General features: G+C 37.3%; 1 protein-coding gene across 4 annotated transcripts in view; it reads left to right on the forward strand.

The window, feature by feature from the left end:
- Positions 1-16574, forward strand: part of NEBL (nebulette) — a 278991-nt gene extending 262417 nt beyond the window's left edge. For 3 of the 4 annotated variants that reach the window (XM_086614546.1, XM_086614547.1, XM_086614545.1), the window contains 2 exons: positions 10678-10793; positions 16398-16574. In XM_086614546.1, the coding sequence (XP_086470672.1) occupies positions 10678-10793; positions 16398-16574 (293 nt within the window). The remainder of the gene's footprint in view (positions 1-10677; positions 10794-16397) is intronic. The other variant, XM_086614548.1, reaches the window with a different exon arrangement.
- Positions 16575-21216: the final 4642 nt, after the last annotated feature.

Raw genomic sequence — 21216 nt, forward strand, 5'->3', positions numbered from 1 at the left:
GATGTTCGAGGAAAAGAAAGGCATATTGTACTCTGTTTACTCTCAGCTGAGACATGCTGCAGCTTAGGTGGAATGTCAGCCAAAAAAGTCAGCTGGCAATAAGGTTTGTTTGTCAGTGACACTAAATCCTGACTGCAGTTCATATTCACAACTCCAGAGCAGGATGCCCTGTGATTTGTTTATGTCCCAGTTACAATATCAGTAGGGAAAATGGGAATACGTACAAATATTACGATATACCAGCTGTTAATAGATACATAGGCTAAGCTCTTTGGATTGTACGGTTACCATTGAAGACTAATTCAAAAATAATATTCATAGCAGTTTCTGCTATAATCCATATAAAATATGGGGGCACTCCTTTTATATTTGAGCTGCGAGAATAGTTCCTAAGGCATAATATAATGTAGAACACATGTGGAAATACATGCGTTAGAGGTTGTAGAGATGAGTTGAAGACCTCATCTTTTAGAAACTATAATAAAGAAAATAATTTTCACAATCCACATAGGTCAATGGTTCTGCCAAAGCAAAAACATCCAGCCAAGTCCCTCCCCACTCCTATAGCATCTGTATAAACTCTGCTCTGAATATACAATCCATTCTTCTCTAGTCCCAGTTAGTAATTCTTTTATCTTTAGGTTGCAGTATAGTATTTAATGTATTAAATCTGCTTTTGTGAGGAAAATGAGTGAATTAAATGTGTATAAAAGATTTTGTATTTGAATATTCAAAATGTAATTTTTTGTCAGTTGCACTACATTTAACAGTAGTTCATAATCATAAACCTAAAGTAACATTTTAGAATTCAAAACTGGAGACAAATGGGACTTCAGTTTTAGGGTTAGAAGCCAAATAGTTGAGGTAGTTTTCTTTTTACAGTGCTGTAGTAAGAACTGGTCAGTGGTATCTGGAAGAGGGATAAGTTGTTTGTGTTTTAAGTTAATTAAATTGTAAGTGAAGTAGATTGTTATAACTGCCCATGTTTATGGTCTTACAGTCCTAAATGTCTGTCGTGAAACCAGGACAATGGCCTTTCCAAAGGCAGTATGGGGAAGCTGATGGTGTTTTCTGTTCACCAAAATCATTTGCATTGCCAGGACAGGACTAGTTCATGCTCTTTGCAGGCTCTGAAGTTGCCACTCACCGTCTCACTGCTCCACAGTCAGACACAGTCACAGGCAGGGACTCTGTGGGTTGTTTCGCACCTGGCTTCTTCTACTCTTCTGTTGGCAGAGCACAATATTACGTGTATTTAATATTTTACAACTCTGTGATGCTTTATAACTACAATAATGTGTTAATGGTCACAAAGGCTTTTGAGCTATGACTCAGTATCCTTCACCTTTCCTCAGTAGAAATGATGCTCTAAGGAATATCCACAAGCATGTCTTTGCAAAAATCTTCCCTATATTATCCTGTTTTGGTGAAGAGGATGGATGTTGAGTTGATTGTCCTCTTTCTTTTAACATTGACAGTAGAAAACAGGACATCCTTGGTTTCCTTCATTTTTCTCTAGACTCTGGTATTTAATACCTGCTTGCAAGAATGACTTCTGGAGACTAGGCTAGCCTGGGCTTTCTCTGAATATAGCCCTTCTGTGCAGTTCCTCTGATGGGGAATGAAAACTACTATTTTTATTTAAAGGAAACATGTCTGTGAGAAACTTTTTTTTTTTTTTCAGTAAAGAGATTTAGACCCTTCAGAGAGGCCAGAACGGACCTCAAGGAATAGATTGTCCTGAAAAAGAATATAATTGAGTGGTCTGATCCACCGTTTCTCAAAATATGATGCATTAATAAGAAGGCCTGAATGACCAGGCACATAGACTATGATGTGCTAGAGAGGCAGTTTGCCAACCGTTCTTCCACTGGACTAGCTAGTACTTCCCAAATTCCCACTCCGTCTGCTATTGGATGTATGATGGACTTATACAACAAAGACCAGCATAACCAGTATTAATATTATTGACTCCATACAAATCAGGAATTTTGGAACAGGTGAAATTTTTGTAAGTATGTTTGCTCTCTTCAATAACTGAAATATGAGATAGTCCCCTTCTAAAAGGAAAACAAATTATGAACAAAATACATGTGGCATGAACACAGTAGATGCTTTTTTTGTCATTCCTTTCAAAATTTCTTTTTCTTTGATATATGCTAAACAACTGTGTGTGATCTTCTGTTGTAATTTCATTCAAAATTGAATTTTAATTTCTTATGATAAAACTACTCTTAAGAGTTATAATTGTATGATTCTGCATTTCCTACAATAATCTACTTCAGTTTATGTGGTGGGTACATATATTTAGTCTTAATTATTGCTAGCTGATAAAATGGCGTTATAAAATAATGATGCTTAAAAGAGTCTATTAGTCTAATCATGACATTAATGAAGTTTAGTTTAAAACATTTTATTTTATCCATTGTAAGTAATCTTATGTGAGTGATACAATGTGAGTAGCAATATTTTGATTGTTTTTATCATGAATAATTAATGTTAGCTATTTTAATACAAAATATGAAATAAATAATTTTGTTGATTCTGCCCCTGCCTCAATTTTTTCAAGGATTTGAAGATAGCATCTTCTTCTATTGTTATAATTTAGGTTATGGAAACTTCCTAAGCTTGTAATGTTCTGAATTTGCCACTGACTCCAAGTAGTTCAGAGCTTCAAATCTAATGAGGTCAGTGAGCATGGCAGATATTTATTAGCACCCCATGTGAATTAGGCCATACTTTTCAGGTTGTTATTTCAACAACCTAATTATATCTGAGTTTGATATTCCAATTTACTAACTAATACTGACTCCTGTAATGGATAGTATGCAGACAAACTACTGCTTCTGACGGCAGTACTGAGAGCAACAAGCCTGGTAGCTCAGACATCCATGAAAGCAACATAACTGACAAGAGTAAAGGGCAAGAAAAAAAGAAGGGGGGAAAAAAAAAAAGGAAAAAAAAGAAAAAAAATGAAGGGAAAGTTACTGCTACAAGAAAAAATGCCAAGATGCTTTACCGTGTTGTTCTCTACTGTTCTAAAAACAGCACTGTTCTGTATCAGATCTCACCATCTGCAATCTTCAGGTTAGTGCTTTTTATATGCTTATGCAGTCTGACCTATTCCCAGTAAATTTGACTGTGCTGTGCTACTATTTCTGAGTAGAAAATAATAAAACTCTATAATAGATAAGAGTTATAATCAGTTTAGAGTATGTGTTTCCATTTTCTAGCTTATTTGAAAAGTTAATGCTGGGCAATTTAACTTAGGAGCTGGCTGGGAGTTTTTCAATGTTGTTCACCAGAAGAAAGCAGTTTAATGCCAGACTTCTTTATAGGAATGCATCACTTGTGATTAATGTGTCAATGCCAAAAAACCCCATTTTATTCAGTTTTGAGATTGTTAAGGCTATAGCTTGACATTTTTGAAAAAAAAAGAATCCAACTTCATGTTGAAATATGTTTAATTTTGAAGAGTCACATAACTTATAAACATTAAACATTATCTAAATTAAACCTAGATCTTTTGAAATGATTGGCATAAAATTGTGTCTTTCCCTGACTTTTAAAATTTCTTTTGCATGAACCTTTGAGATTCTTTTTTTGTTTTCATCCCAGTTTCGGATAGGAGCATTCTTGGCAATCAATTCTGCACTGGAAAATTATTACTGAGGTTTTCCTATTGTTGTTTGTATGTAACGTATCTGTACTCTTCTGTTCGTTCTCTGTACTCCTGTGACTGCTTTTTTTATTATGTCCTTTGGACACTATTCCCATGCTCTGTACCATGGGAGTGCTGCAGAGTTCTGTACCTTGTCTCAGCCTTTTCACCATCTCTGTCTCTGGGCAGTCCTTTTGCACTCTTTGAAGTCTTTAAGTTCTCTGACACCTATTTTTGCTGTCAGGCAAACAGCTCTTGCTGGATACATTAGGCTTAATCTTTAAACTTTCACTATGACTTTTCTCAAATACTGCAGAGATGTAGGATACAAGTAGTTGAGCAGTGAATGCCACATACAGGCACACAGGAGCATTCTGCATTACATGGGATGTATTGTTTGAAGCTGGATACTGGCACATCTGGAAGGAAGCATCTGTGAGAGGCTTAGTTCTTTTGTTTTGTTTGAACTTGGAGGGTGCTTGCACAGAAGTGAGGTTCTTGGGGGTTATACCTTGGGACAGCTAAGCTAACCTAATAGTTTTCTGCCTTCTGCTGCCTGTGACTTTGAGTACCTGGTACTGCCTCCCTCCTTGCACTGCATCTGTTGCTGGTCTGATCCCTTGCTGAGCTGACAGCCCACCAAGCCAGCAGAAGAACAGCCTAATTGAGAGGAAGAGAAAGGGTGGCAGGAGTGTTAGATTGCCTCAGCCAGCTCATAGAGCATCAGCCTCAGATGTGCAGTGGGAATCAGGGATGGGCTGCCTATAGCCTCTTTGAGACATATCACCTCATGACTCCTGCAGAGTTCTTCCAACACATAACTTTACCAGAGAATGATGTTTATCACATCATCTTTAAAAGCCTACTGAAAGCTCATCTGTCATAGCAGTCAAGCCACTTTTCTCTTTTCATGCCTTTCACAGCCTATCTTTATCATACCTATCCTGCCTTATTTGATGCCAAAGTATCAAGACTCTTTCTGATTAGCCTGTGATACAGGCCTTCTTTAAAACTCTCATTAAATTCTTGGTTGACAACAGTTGTGCTCCATTTATCCTGCTGTTCATGCTTGGGCAGGACGTAAACTTCCGCAGAATTAATGCATTAGCCGCCTTCAAATCTCTCCTTAGAACTCTTTCTCAGGATATTTGTATGGTTAACACAATGCTGTGCTGAGCTCATCTCAAGAGCTTATATAGGAATATACACAGTATGGGCAATAAACAGGAGGAATTAGAGGGTGTGTGGTTGCCCAAAGAGGTATACTGGAGTCTCCATCCTGAACTCAGAATTGACTGGACAAGGCCCTAAGCAACCTAACCGAACTGCAAATTTGGCCCTGATTTTAAAAGGGGGACAAACTACATTACCTCTAGAGATGTCTTCCAACCTTAATTGTTCTGTCATGACTCTTTTTTTTTTGTGTGTTCTCTTGTATACTATTGTCTCTTGTTTTTCACTTTGTTTCCTTTCTTTGAATTCGAGCTCTTTGAAATGGTCTCTGTTACTTACATATAGTACTTCTACATATTTTGTATGTAAATATATTTAAAATAAAACTTTACGTACATATGTGAATAAATGTTCTTTTGTCAAGCATTGGAACAGACTGCCCCAGGGAAGTGGTAGAATCACCATCCCTGGAGGTGTTTAAAAGATGTGTGGATGTGGTTCTTAGGGACATGGTTTAGTGGTGGACTTGGCAGTGTTAGGTTTACAGTTGGACTTGATGATCTTAGAGGTCCTTTCCAACCTAAATGATTCTATGATTCATATAGCCTACTTTTTCGTGAGATGTGTTTGGCATTCATTTGTCCTCTGCTTACTTAGGTTGATTAGTACCTTTTCATCAAAAGTATTGCTGCAAATTTTGATGGGACAACTCCTGCAGGGAAGTACTACTTCAGCACATAAGGGTAGCTGAATCAGACCGTGAGTGATGTCGGTGCATTTCTGTGGAAGTAATTTCGTTATTGAAAACACTGAATTCAGTTAGATTAAGGAAGAAGGTGAAAACTGTTGATACTATTCAAATACGCCAGTCTTGGTAGGTGATGATAATGTACCACTTTGGTCAAGGATGTGATTGGTAATACAAATTTTAACCCCAGACACTTTAAATATTTCAGTGATGAGGAGCAGCAGCCAACATCTGGAGAAAGTGATAAAACCCAAAAAATTAAAATACCGAGCCAGAGTTTGTAACTAAAGTTACCTCCATGACACTTTCTGGTGAAGGTTTTAAAAACATGTCAGTTGTTACTCTCCACCAGCTTCAATGCAGCAATAACAGTTTACCCTAAGGCTGTACCTCCTGGCTGCATGTGGCCCATCCACATGAACAACATGTGGAGTGTACCCAAGTACCCCTGAAGTGTACTCTAGACCTACACTTCTCCACTGCATTGACAATGTTTTCTGCTGCATGGGACATAGCTGAGTGATTTCTAAGGGAAGGGCAAAAGAAAGAAGGAACTGAAAGCTATGGGAGAGGCTTTCTAAAGTAAGACCATGAGGGCTGCTCTAGATGTTGCAACCTGTGGAAAATAAGGCAGCAGCAAGGCAAAACTGAGGAAGGACTTCAGTATATGTGGAGCAACATGGTTCCCATCAGCAGCTTCATCTGTTTTGGGCGAGCTAGTCATAATGTAAAGACATATGATAATGCTGTATTCTGGCTCTATTGCAACTTCTGTACTCCTCAGAAAATCTATAGCTTGATCATCATCTTACAGACACTAGAATTAATATAATTATTAATAAGAATTGTCTTTCTTTTTAATTCCTGCTCTCATGTTGTTATTACAAAATGTTGCAATATTCTTAGTGAGTTCTCTGAAGTCTTAGTAGCTTGGTAGTGAAAACATGAGTTGAGATAACATCAACACATAAAGTGAGATAAATGTTTAAAACTGCATGACGTCTGAAAGAGTAAATTAAATGATCGTTATTTTATATCTAGTTGAGTAAATGGCATGTATTGCAGTAAATGGCAAAAATCAGTAGTTAGCAGTGGAGATACATGTTTGTTTTTTTTTTTACCATGGATTATCAAGGTTCTGCTGAACAAAAGTATGAAAAAGCGTTAAGTATGGTTTTGATAAAATAGTATATCTTGGAATCTGCCCTTTAAATGATTCTTTCTTTTCAGCATAAACTTTTTTTTTTTACCTTGTAGTTATACAATGCTCTCTTAATTATTCCTTTCCTGTTTCCACAGTCTGACCTTTTTCTTTGCCAGTCCTTTTCAAAGCGTGTCCTGATTGGTACACGCTCTGCAGGCTCCATTGTTTGCTGCAGCAAGTTGATACTCGATATCATTCTTTCAGCTTCTTCTTTTACATGGAGGCTTCCTATCTGTTTGCCTTTTATCATTTTTATTCATTTTTCTCTTTCTTTTCTCTGGGGAAGCCTATAAAGGTATAGTAAGAGAAATAGATTCAAGTAGATTATTTCAAATGAGTATCCAGCTTGCTTGGTAAGTGGGTCAAGAAAAAAAGTAAGTTTTGATATGTCAGAATGCATCTGGTAAAGTCTTAATGCAAGAAGAAAAAACATCTACCTGTACTTCTGGGAGCAATGGTCAGTCCTCAGTTCCCTCAACAATAAATCTGGCTTCAGCTAAATGAATTTTGTGTTCCACCACTGTTTTATTGTTCCCTTAGGTTAACTAAAACCATTGCTTTTGCTGCTGCTGCAGTCAATGATGTTATGGAACTTTATACTTTCGTCTGAGCCAAAAGATTTCAGTTAACTCTGGGCAGTGACGATGAAGAAAAGTCAAACTCTTTTTCTGCATCATTTAATCTCACCTTGAATTATCTGTATGTAACCAGAAACACAGCTCAGATCTGTTGTCTCTTCACTAATCTTCTTATTTATGTGATTCCCAAATTATCTTCCAAATAGACAACCATCTGGAGATTTCCTAAGTATTTTTTATAAAAAGATGTTAAAAACTATTGATTTTTTTTTTTTTTGCATCACTATTGCAGTATTCTTTTAATGGAAAAAAGAGTGGAATTATTCAATCAAGTGTCTTCAACACTGATACATGCTGATATATATGCTTATATGTATGACACCTAAATAAAGGACTGGAAGATAAAATTAGCAAAGTTAATCCTAGAAATTCCTTCTTTTTGTTTGTATAGAATCTTCTTCTAATACTTCAGCTTCCCCAAATTTCTCATACTTTGGAAGAAATGCTTTATTTCCCTGGGTTTACAGTTTCTGTTGTTGCAGGTAAATTAGCAAACAGGTTTGCTAAGACAGTTTGACAGAATTCTCTCAGCTTGCAAGAAGCTAATTGCCAAAGAAGAAAGCACGTCTCAGAACTGCTGCTGACAGTTGTCACAGAAGTGGGAGGCATGGGTTAGCCTCCCCAAAATAAGCCTGTCGATTTGGAGGCTGTGATGAAGCTGACCATCAGTAGGCTTGCTGCCTTACACTGACAAGGGATGACTGGTAGGAATTGAGAAGAATCTGGTTTAGAGGAGAAGAAATCAGGAGTAAAAAGTTTCTGCCAGTGTCTTCACTTCTCTTAAGAAGAAAAAGGGCATTCTCAAGGTGTTTGCCCCTGCCAGGGACCAGGGAAAAGCTCCCAGCCCTTTGTGTCTGCAGAGCAGGCAGGGTGCTGACTGATCAGTGGCCAATGTTGGCTTCAGATACGACTTCCTGTTAAGCTAAAAAGTTCAAACTGCTCAGTTTTCAGCCCACATGACCAATTTGCTACTGGTATGAGAAGATGAAACTTCATTTGCTTCTGTGCTCTGACCTACGTTTATGCTGGTGGTGAATTAGGCAAAATATATTCATTCCAGCTTGATCGTGGAACCTTTGATTAAATTATGTTTTTCTCTATTTTCTCATGAAGAGCTACATCTGGTCATGTAGAAATAGCTTGTAACAACACTGAAACATAAATTATTTGATGAACTACTTAGGACTATTCACTTAATGCATGATAATCTTGTGAACATGTTAACAAGCAGCAATTCTCTGATGATTAAACTACTTTAAAATGTCTTTGTACTCATATATCATTAGAATGAACTTGGCACTTCTAAAACATCCATTATTCATCATGTTCCAGTGTTGCATCTGACTGTGTATCGCTTTAATTTCACTCACTTAACAAAGCAATCTATTCATTACAGTAGTTTGAAGCATGTTTTCTAAATCAGAAAACCCCTAGTTAAATATAAAGCATTATGTATCTTTACAGATATAATAGACCAATAAAACCCATCCCAAATTGTAATTACATGCTTAGTGCATTTACATATGCTAACTAAAACTTCAATGGATGTTTTAAGAAAAAAATTTGTTGAAATCAATGATACTGTTTTTTAGGGAAGCAGAATAGGTAAAACACCTTTCTGAAAGCACAAGGTTGACCTTTCTTTCTGAAATAGTTCAGCAAACATTTTCTCACTAATCCTTTTTTCAGATGCAGTTATTGTCCTGATCACTTAAGCAGAGAAGGACAGAGTATTATTACTGCAAATATGAATACTACTTATATTTATTTTTAATGCTTGTTTCCTGCTTCTCCTGTATCTTTTCATTTTACAAGTCCTGGGTCCTTCCATACATTGTGAACTCCATCAAATCCTACATTAACTTTGACCCTTGTTGAATCTGTGTGTGATGGCTGTTCCGGAAGTGGTTCTTCACTTCCTAGCAAGCCCATAAGTTGTCTCAGAAAGTATTGGACCACTGATTGGCTCCATGTTTGAAGATTTGTTGACACATGGGTTGCACGTGCTCCATCTCCTATAAGCAAAAGACAGCTTTTGTCAGAGGAGTTAGACAGAATCCTGGCTAAATGGACACTTGAAGAAGTATCAACAGAAATAAATTTTCTCTTCAGTGTAGCTAAATGAATTTTCAGTTTAACTAGTAAAATTCTGGTCAATAACAGTGGGAGATGGACTAATAACCTCCATACAAGCCAGAAATTTTTATTCTCAGAGTGCTCGAGGGTCTTGCAGAACATGCACAGATTGTGCAAAGCACTTCAGTCTTTTAATTTTACTTTAAAAATGCTTCTTGGGCTTGCTGGGAAAAGAATGGATAGTCACGGATGCTGTGCTTATTTCTCACAGATTTTTGATCAAACATGTTTTTAACACATTCTGATTCGGTCTGTTGCTGAAGTAGGATGTTTGAACAGCTTGGAAGGTTTACAAATGCTTTCCTAGTAAGCGATAGAGGTAGAGAGTCCTTGTTGATTGTATTAGCTCTTTCAATAGCTCTTGGTACAATAAAAGTCAACATTTTAATGATTGGCCTACAGAATTGTTAAAATTATGTAATTGTTAAAATAAAGTGAATAAAATATGTGTGAAAGAGATGGAACATGTATGTGGTAAGAGGGAGATGCTGAAAGAGGTGGACTTGGAAAGATTTCAGTAACCATTGATCTCTCTGTGTTTGGCTAAGAATGTTGATGGAATCAGAATAAACCAAGAAACCAAACCATGGGCTCACTTTTTTACATTTTTATCTCTTCCTTTGAATCACGGTCCTTCTTTGTTCATAGTCCAATAAATAAAAGTTAGTTTGCCATGAGTTAGGAATTAATTGCAGAGAATTTATACTGAAATGTTTCAAAACTGTATTAGGATATAGCTTTTTTCATCAATCTTTCCTTATAAAATGACAGTTCATGGAACATGATATTTAGTGTGTCATTTGTGGCAGTATCAAAATTGAGTTAGTGGTGTCTCAAGCTTTTGTATGCCATTTTGTGGTCAGACTTCTCCGTTAAGCTTTTCCTTCCTACTAACCTAGATAGTGTTGGTGGGTATATTGCTATAGCTTTGGCTACATTTATGTGTCATTCAACCTATGAAAAGCCTTGAGTTGTATTTGGAAATAATTCTGAACTGTTTCGTAATAACGAAATGTTGTTTACCAGGCAAATAATCTACAGTTTCTACAAAAGTTCTAGATAAGGACTTTTTAAAAAAACCTTACATTAATGTGTCTCTGTTTTTTTTAACACACAGCCCCTGTTCTCCCTGGGGCGTATCAGCAAAGCCAGTCCCAAGGATATGGATACATGCACCAGACCAGTATGTCATCCATGAGGTCCATGCATTCGCAGCCTCATTCAGCAGGTCTGGTGAGTATTGGATTTAAAGAATGATTTTATTTAGTAAGCAACATCATCAGCTGTTTTGAAATCTCTTAAATATGAGTGAATTGGTCCCCTAGAAATGTATAGTTGGACTATTTGACTGTCCTAGTCCTAAACGTAATAGTCCTCGTGTATAAAAAAGATTAAGTGACTGAGGGCAGTGGCAAGGACTTTATGTCAGAATGAAGTAAAAAAAAAAATCATTTATGATCTCCAGAAGGCAGTGCAATAACTGAATCTTCTACCTGCTAAAATAAATAGTAAATGCCTGGACAGTATTTCACAGGCTGAACTTTGATGTTATGCTCTGTGATGAATTGAGGTTCCTAGCACTGGCTGAAAACCACTGATCTCTTAAGATCACCCTGTTGGTTTAAATTTGTTTAAAATTGTTTGACTTGCTGATTTTGTACTAGCAGGCTTTGTGCCTACCCATATTACTCATCTCTGCTTGCATAAAGCTAGCTCAGACTGCACACTGGTGTGCCCTTTCTAATTCAACAGAACAGTCACACTCCCACTCGTGCTGGATGCGAATCGAGTTATACTGCTGGGGGACTGAGAAGAAGGTTTATCATAAAACCATGGCCACAGTCATGAAGTTCTTAATTGTGGTGGATGGGAATGTAAAGCTGGAGTGAATATTTTGTTTTAGAAGTAACTGGTCATGGAAAGAGAGCCGAAAAGGTATTCAGCTGGGGTTTTTAGGAAATTGAGCTTCTTTTTTTCTTTTTGAAGTCTTTGTATATGAAGTTCAGTTTAAATGGTTATCATATTTTCTTATCGTATCACTGCCTAGAGATTTCATATCAGATCCAGTCACCTTTTACTTTAAAAATATTCACTTGTAATTTTGAATTTTAAACTGTTTTGGATGGATGCGTATTTACCACTGCTGTCACCTGTTTTTTGGACATGAAGAAGTATTTCATTATGAACCAAACTTAGAGCTTGCTGAGCTGAAAAAAACTCCTTGAGATTGGATGAAAATAGTATTTTTCTTTAAGACTGAAACTCCATGGCATTTTGTATTGTTCAGATGATGACATTCTAGGTGCTTTCAGGCTTGCCAATTTCTCAGCTGCTTGGGGACTAAGGGGGCTAACTTGCTGGGAAGTCAGGGATTCAGAAACCTGCTTCTTTGAGTGAGCCAATACCTCGGGAAGCTCTTTGGACATCTGCATGACAGCTGTGAGACAGCTAATACTGGAATCAACCATTAATTTCTGAGGATATTGCAAGGCACTTGGGGAGCTGGCTGCTTTCCGAAAGGGCCAGAGTCCAAAAAGCGGGAGACTTGGAAGCCTGGGCTTTGCCAGCACATTTGCTAGTCAGTGGGGGGCAAAGCAGCCTTCAAATCCAGCATATAGAGAAGGGAGTTGCCTGCAAATCTCGAAATGCACTTAGCAGCCTTCACAGCTGTCTGGGCAGGTAGATGGCTACTATTTTCCTCATATCTCTATCTCCCAGTTATTTACCTGGTGAACTGCCTCTTAAAATAGTATAATTTCAATCATCTTGAGAATCGTCATTTGCCTCTCCTTCTGGGAGATGCGAAGGCAATAGGAGAAGGAAGGGAGTGAAGTTAAAGCATTTAAAAAATAAAGGATTTGACCGAGTGTCTCCTTTCAACAGGATTTCTTATCCCTTTTGTGAAACTGTTGTTGTTTGATATTCTTTTAAGTCATAATAGCTGTTTACCATGGGAAAAAAGGAAACAGCAAACATCATAGTTTGAATGGATCCTGCTGCTGTTAAAAACTGAGTGGGTTTCCTTGAACACAATAAACTCCAAACATTTCCAGAGGGAGCAAACCAAGGACTACTGGCCTGGTGCTGACTGCTAACTTGCCAGTCTGGTGAGGAAGACAGCGTGTGTTGTCACCCCCAGGGTGTTGATTCTGCTCCAAAAGAGGCATCTTGGATGCAGCTAGAAACCTGGCATGATCCCTTATCTTTCCACTTTCACATCAAAAGACTATCTTTTCTTTAGCTTGTGCAGCTTATCCAGGTGTGCTGGACATGGAGGGTTGGAACTAGATGATCTTTAAGGTTCCTTCCAACCCAAATGATTCTATGATTCTATGTTACACTCAGCTGTTGGGATGACACAAGGGGTTCCCAGTATGTGGTTAGGGAAACCTCTGGTTGGAGATGTGTTTAAGTGTAGAGATTTGCACAGACTGAAGATGGAAGGCAGCCCTAGAGTGCTTTTTGAGTGCAGTGTGGACATGCCCTAGGAGATCTGACAAACTTACACAATGTTAGGTTCACTGCTTTCAGCTGCCTCTTTGGTTTTGGGCTTGGAGCAGTACTGCCAGAGACGCACCCTTGTCTGGCTAAGCCGGGCAGAGTGAAGAAAGAAGAGAAAAAAGTAAGAAGAGGAAGAGACGGGAGGAAAGAAATCCCAGCCTGAATACTGGTCTCAAAGTACAAGCAGTTTTTGAGACTTAACTAAAAGCAATCAAGGTGGCAAAGTCACCCATAAGTGCCTGAGTTTGGCCAGGACATCTCTAGGGTGTGAGTGATTAAGATCCTATGTGTTACATCACGGTGGGGATGATTGGAGAGTTAGCTGCTGTAGTAAAACCTACTCCATTCAGCCAGTTTCTTGCACTGTTATCAAATCAGTGTCCTCAAAAGACATACGTTCATTTTATAGTCACGTCCACTAATTTCCTATACTGAGAAAAAGGCATTTTCTAATTTCTAAATTTTCAAATTTTAGTTTATTTAATTTTGAGCATGATCCTAACACAGTCTCTGGGTAGATTTTTTTCTCCTAGATAAATTGTGTCATTTTCTGATTCTTAACTTTTGCTTACTTCCGATGTGCAGTTCTACATAATGAATGAAATTGTTGCTCCGAGTACAGAATGCTTTATAACGGACCCCTGAAGGCTGTTTGCCTATTTGGAAGATAACAGAGGATGTTCTCGTGTCTTTAGATAACTAAAAGTGGTAGGAAGACAAAACCTAGGTTTCAAATTGTCTTTCCTTGGTAGCTGTTCTATGTGAAGGACCCTGTGACAGGTGCTTTTCCTTGCAAGGAACAATCCATAGAATAAGTATAAACTGGTGAATGAAGTGGAAATATGCATCGGTCATCTCACATCTGGCTGAGGAGCTGGGAATATGAGAGTTGGGCTTCAATACTTCTTATGCAAAAGACTTACTGTTCTGTCTAAGCAGTAGCTTCAAGTCAGACCTTTGAGGAGGTGGGATATAAGTGAGCATTTGACTGTTTTACTAAACCTCAACCTTTTCTTATACCTTCTTGTGCTCTCACTACCTGCTAAACTCACTGCTGACAGAGGAATAATTCACTAAAATGCATTTTAAAAATCCCTGCTTTGAGTCCTTTAAGCATTGTAATTCTCAATTATATAGCCCAGACTACACTCTGAAGTGATAATTAGGCATTAAATGCTAACAGGATTATTATGGAGATTTCTCCTGACAGCCATTTAGCACCTAATTAGGTGTTAAGGCCATAAATTTAGGTTTCTCAGCAGCATTTAGGGCCCTAATAAATTTTTTTTTAAAGTTTGAAATTACCAGCTTGTCTTCAGAACTGTGCCACCACAGTGATGTAGTCAAGCTGCCTTAAAGGAGACAGCAGTAGTGTGTCCTGTACCGTGATGTTCTTAAGGATGAGTGAGCATCCTTCTGGGTGAGCAAAAACTTCTGTGTTTTTTTTTTTTCCCAATTGTATATTAGTTTAATAAAACATTTAATCTCTTCCCCTAGTCTTTGCCCATTTAAGTGAGACTCATAGGCATGACTCAGAGGAAAATCTGTTCTCTGCCTTATCCCAGACATGGACTTACTGCCATTTTTCTTAAATGGGCCTTTTCTTGAAATTGTTTTTTGGAGTTAGTTTCAAGGCTCAGTAGAGAGATTAGTTGAAATAGTTGGAAAAAATAAGATTCTCAGAGGCAGAGACCATTCCTTAGGGTCTTCCGACTGCTAGTTTTCTAGTTTGTGAATCTTTGAGGAATTTTTGATGATGATAGAACCCTCCCAATTAGTTGCTTTGATGTCGTGCATAAAGAATGATGCTTTTTTTCATCACATTCCACGAACACTTGGAAGATGTTACGGAACCACGAAGACACCACATATCTCTGGTTGAAAATCACTCTTGGTCACAGTCTGTAGGGCAGCAACATTGTAAGGCACTGCAGAGGACAATTACACGGAGCAAGACTCAAGTACAGTTCAGAGTAGACTTGTCAGAAAAGGTAGTGGCCTCCAGTGTTTAACCAGGAGTTAATTACTCTGTAGTGTTTAATCTGCACTACCAATGATAAAGGCAGAATCAAGTCAAAAAGTGTATTTCTAGCATGGGAACAGCTAGAAATGAGTTGCCCTATAGTGTCTGGATCAGGTGATCCCACATTTCCAATTTGTGACAAATGGCCTACTCACTGTGTGTGGAGAAATCTCCATCTTTTCTGAAAGTAGTTTAATTAACCCCCCCTCCAAAACTCCATGTATGAGATGGACTAAAACTAATCCAGAATTGTTTTACTCAGCTGTGAAGCAGAACAAAGTTTGCTGTCTCTTCAAAGGTTCAGATAATAGTATGAGGCATTAACTCAAGCATTGGCTTTTTTTACCTTTTTTCTCTTTAAATCGTTGTATCAGAAAAATTCAGGTAGATATGGTGACATATTAAAAATTGCTGGTAGGGATGTTTAATATTATCAGTGATGCTTGAACTTCTCTTGACTTCTGTCAAGAAATAGGATAAAGAAAAGAAAGTACTCCTGGGAATTTTAAAATGAGCTAGCTTTGTTCTGCTGTTAAGATACAAGGGGAGACTGTTACCTTTGAGTCTGAAGATCCACTTTGAATTCCAGTAAATGATAGCATTTTATTGGTTATGAGTGGAAATAAATGCTCTAGAAAGAGAATGGAAATCTTAGCTTACAGTGGACAGAGGTGTAGAGAAATTTAGCTTAGCTAATCACAAGAGTTCATGTTCTGTTTAGACATATCTTTTATTTGAATACGCAAAAATGGTTATTAGTAAAAATATATTTTCAGACTTTTTTGAAATTTTTTTTTCATTAGATAATAATATATTCCTAATTCTTAACTTGGAGTAATATCCTAATGAAATGAAGGACATTCAGTGAGATGGCAAAGTTAATGACCTGGATGAAGACTGTGTTTCTTTTGTGTAGTGAAGACACAGGAGAAGCTATTTGGGAATCATGCAAATAGGGAGCAGAAGCACAGCTAGCCATGGCTGGGTGTAATGAACTGTTACTAGTGAATATATGAAACAACAGTTGGAATATTTCAAGAGACAGTGAATGACTTGAAGTCTGTTTGTATGAGGACTTTGGACAATCTGGGTTCAAAAAAATAATTATTTTGGTACTCAGGAAAGGGGCTGTGTTCACTGTGTTTTTGACAGGGTGGAGGGTGTACTGTTTCTTTTTGACAGGTAACTTGTGATTTCTTTCTCTGTCTTGCTCCCTCTGTTCTTCCTTGTCTTTTTATTTTCTTTGTGCAAAGAAGAAATCTATCTCTGTTTAGGCTTGAGACTTTACAGCCTTGTTTTCTTTCCTTCAACAGAGAACATACAGAGCTATGTATGACTACAGTGCTCAAGATGAAGATGAAGTTTCCTTCAGGGATGGTGATTATATCATCAATGTGCAACCGATTGATGATGGCTGGATGTATGGTACTGTTCAGAGAACTGGGAAAACAGGAATGCTTCCAGCAAATTATATTGAGTTTGTTAACTAATTTTTGTCTCTAGTCCTTTGAGCTTTATTATGATTTACTCAAAATCTAACCTTTTAGAAAAAGTCAGAAGAATCTTTTAAGAGTACATGTTCATTACTTTATCACTGCTGTAACAGTTTGCATTCTCACTCAGAATCTGCTTTAGAATCCTTTAAAGTAAAGATAAATAATCAACAAGAAGCTCAGAGCTTTGAAAACAGCATTGCTTTAATAGTGCTCCCTCAAAATGAAAAACATGTATGGAAGCCTGGTGCCGCCAATCCTATAAAGATTTCAGTCAATTAGCTGTAAAGGGGAAATATCTTTTCCCTGTACCTCAAAGACATTATTTCTCTTTATAATAGCAACCATAAAATCGATTCACTACTTAGGGCACTCTGAAGTCACAGGAGGTTAACACACTGAGTTTGAACACATCTTCAAATTATTAGGGAGGTGTTTAATGTTTGAGCAGTTAAAATTCTAATAAAAATAAAAATGTTGAGTAGATAATTCAATCATTTGAAATAATGACAAGTAATAAGCTATTAAAAATACCAATAAAAACTCCTACTGCCCAGCAGCCTTACAGTAAACAGGTCTATTTTGACAGAAAAAAAATTCCTAACTCTTTCATACCCACATTTATTCCTGGATTACCCATTTTCTCTTATTTCCAACAGTGACCTCTTCTATCAGCTTCGCTTGCATCCCAGTCCATCAGTTAGATCCATGCCTGGATTCACGGTTCTTCGTTATCTTTTCCACAGAAAACTCCTTGCAAAGACTATCTAGAGTATAAAACCTATCGACTCTTCCGTTTCCTTCTAATAATACTTAGCATTTAAGTAGAAACTTCCGTTAGGGGAATGTACAACCAATACTCCATGTTAGTTCCTTTACCTTCACCTGTACTCTTGTAAATAACTATCCCGTGTGAGGCCCCTGTGCTGTGCCGTCACACAAAGCCTGCGGTCACATCCCTCCTTCTCACCACCGGTAACTCGCTTAACGGCTGCTTTGCTGACGAGCTAATGCACCTACCCCTGCTGCAGAAACACTTGCACCTCCATCGAGGAGTGGAGGAGAGCTCTGGTTCTTGTAGTGCGTTTCAGCTCAATGGCCTATCGCTTCAGTTTCCTCCAAAAATCTTGGTGATCCAACAGTGGGTTGCACGCTTGCCAAATGATAGAGAAATACGATGTTATCTTTTACTGATTTAATCTTTTCTTATGACTGACACTGAAGGGAAAACAAACCAAACATGAGTCCAACATACTCTATGCTGTCATGCTTCAGTTTAGCCATCTGTAGAAAACACTGAAAATATTTTGCTGACAAACCTTCACATACTCTACTTGGTGTCCGTGAACTTATGATCATAAATTGACAGAGCCAGGTCTCAGTCTGTGAGGCTGAGCAGAGGATCGAATAACTGGTGACACTATGAACCTGTAAGAGAGATTGTGGCAGCAGGCTTGGGTCACAGAGAGGTTGCTTTTGCTTTGACTGGGTGCCAGGAGGGAGCTGTGTTCCTTCCCAGTGAGAAACTTTAAGAGGAAGGACAAAAGAGTTCAAGATTCATGTGGGAACTTGCTCATGTGGATGCATATCTGTGTAAGGAAGAAAACGTTTTTGCTGATAGTATCGTTTGTGATGTTCAGCTATATGCTAGAGAAGCTTATTTTGGAGTAGCTCTCAAAATGTTGAGCCTGTGCTGGCTTTCTCCCATTCCTGAAATTTTTAAAGTAGAATTAAATACAGAGTTTATAGATAATTTTGTATTTTGTGTTTCACAAAGTAAGCAAGCCTGCGATGTATAAAGAACACGGAAGGAAGGCAGTATGGATTTCTTACATCCATTGAAAGCTGTCAATGCAAATAACTGCTAGGGTTTATTTTTTTTTTTTCATACAATTAGGAATTGGAAAGCTTATGCAATTTTTTTTTTAGGTGTTGCTGATCCCAGCTGTCAAACAGGGTGGAATGACTGCATTAAAAAAAAAAATTAAAAAATACCCATGACTGTGGAATTGCCTGTGCTTTCTTGTCACCTGCCTAATTGCAAGGCTAAAGCTGACCAGGAGCATCTAACTTCAAAAAATGTGATTTAAAAGCAGGGATGTGATGCTGTAAATATACAATCTGTACGGGTGATGCTACTGTCATTTAAAATTCTTGAAAGTTTTGCATATAGAGCTGCTGCTGCAACAGACCCTTATGCATTACTGGTGACTTCCCCATGAAATTAGCAGGCTTTGCAAGTCAAATTGCTTTTTCAGAAGGCTGATGTGGTAAACTGAGCTAGAAACAGTCTGGTTCTGTGTTAGTTTTCACCACCAGCCGTCAAAAGCAAGGAGAGGAACCCCATCTTATGATGGCTGGCAAATTTTTCTCATGATGCCTGAGGCAAAATTGACTATCACTTGCTGCTGTGCTGCTCTATCAGCTGTGTAATGCTGACAATAAAAACGTGTTGTCAGTTTGTTAACCAGATATGAATAAAAAGAAATACAGGGAATAGATACATTGCATGAAATTGCAATTGTTAGTGACTTAGAAAATATCCACCTATAAATACACTTGCATTCTTCCTAAGTGAGGACATGGCTTGCGGTGTTGAACACTATATATAGTGAAAAGTAAATCAGAAAATGAGCATTTGATGACATTAGAGGAATATGTTATGCTAAACAATGGAAATAAAATTTCCTTTATGAGTTTTGAATATTCATTAGCCTGACAAAGTAGCTAAAGCAATTCGCAAAATAAAAAAGGTCAAGAAAACAAAACAGTATGTGAATTGTATTTCTCTTGAGAATGGTATGTCAGCAGAATTACTAAGATCTATTTTAAGTTACTCATTCATATAGTCAGGTTTTTATGTTGTATATGCTTAGTAATTCATGTTCATGTGGAATGGTTCCTGCTTTTTGATATAAAACAAACTTTAGTGTCATTATACAGCTTTGTTCTAAGCAATGTTATCAAAAGCCCAAGATTATCAGAGTGCAATTATAAAAATGTTTTTTAAGTTCTAAAATTTGTAAGGTAGGGAAAGTAAGTCAGCAACTAAATTGTGCCAGCACAGATTTTACAAGGCGTATGTTGGAGCCTGTTACATGCAGTGGGATATAAGGGTGAACAGATGTTATATGCTATCTTGTCACCTCTAAAGTATATATTCCTTTTTAACACAGCATGTTCCCCTCACTGTACTTTCTTCCTGTGGACAACATTTTTCTGGGTAAAAGACTTTTAAGGAGCCAATTTCCTAAGATGTTCCAAAGTTCAGGTTGGAAGTTCACACATTCCCATTTTAAGCATTTTAGAAATAAAGACAATACAATGTGCTGTAATTCTTGCTAACATGAGTACAAATGTAGAAAACAACATAGAGCATATTCATACATATATACAAGAACAAATGGGTGCCTTGCTTTTCATTACTCTTTCTTGCCTGACTAATCTTCATTTCCTAAACAAAGCTACTTACAGATACTGCAGTTGTAATTTTTCATTATGGAACATTAGCATTTAATCTTGATGAAACAGGGTTTTCTTGATTACATTTGACATACCATAAACCACTTCAGCAGATTGGGATTTGACAGAGAATCACCTCCCATGGATTATATTTTTGACAAATGTGTCCCTACCGAGTGTTCCTTGGGGATATGGAAGGTCTCCAATACTTGAGAAAGGTAATAATTCTAGTTCTTATTGTACAATGACTGCATGTCATCTTGTACAATGAAAAAGAAATGACAAATACAGAAGTATTTTGCAGAAAGTGGTACAGAGTATAAAATGTTAGCTTTTAATTATGTTGGTTAATATTCCATTTAAAATACAGAATATGCTTTAGTTAGTAAATGTTTAAATAATATACTGAAACAGACAAAAGATGCTGTTGAAAGATCTCCAAACTGATGTGCTGGCAAATGCAAAGTACTGGTGAGCCGTAGAAGAATAAACCATTTTGCAGTGCTTTAGTGATTTTCTCCAGCTATATGCCATAGGAACCCCATCTCTCCTTTTGGAAGAAAACCTGAAAGCTATATTTCCTAAACTGCCTGCACTACAACAGTATATTCAAAGGAATTTCATATGCTTCTTGTGTCTGATAAATAGGATTTGCATATTGTACTTAAGTTGTAATCCAGTTGTTGTTGACATTTGTTTAATTATTATTATTTTAGGGGGGAAATAAGCTATACTGTAGCATTTCAATCATGTGTATTTAATATTACTATTAGAAATTGCTAGACCATTGGAAGACAGCAATGACTGTATTGACATTGAATAGCATGATGTGGAAACTCTCTCAGCTGTTGGTTTTTGCAGTGTGATATAAAAAGCAAAAATGAACCGCTGTGCAGTTTGGCTTATGTTTGCTTTAAAGTGTGTAAAGTTTTAGTTATTTTGCAAAACTGTTCTGTATTTGGGAGTATACAGTTATGAAGGTAACAACTGTTTTTCAAAGGACAGATATACTTACTCTTGGATCATATGATGTATCATCTTAATTTGGCTTTTGTTATGCAGAAAGTTAACACCAGCTATTAAAATATATTTTAGTAGAAATGCTTTAATTCCTGTTTATTCCTCGACACTGTGAATATTTAAGCCTTGGTGGACTAGAGCAACATCATGCTGCCCA

The sequence above is a fragment of the Tauraco erythrolophus genome, chromosome 7 (assembly GCF_009769465.1).
Source record: "Tauraco erythrolophus isolate bTauEry1 chromosome 7, bTauEry1.pri, whole genome shotgun sequence".
Taxonomy (NCBI): Eukaryota; Metazoa; Chordata; class Aves; order Musophagiformes; family Musophagidae; genus Tauraco; species Tauraco erythrolophus.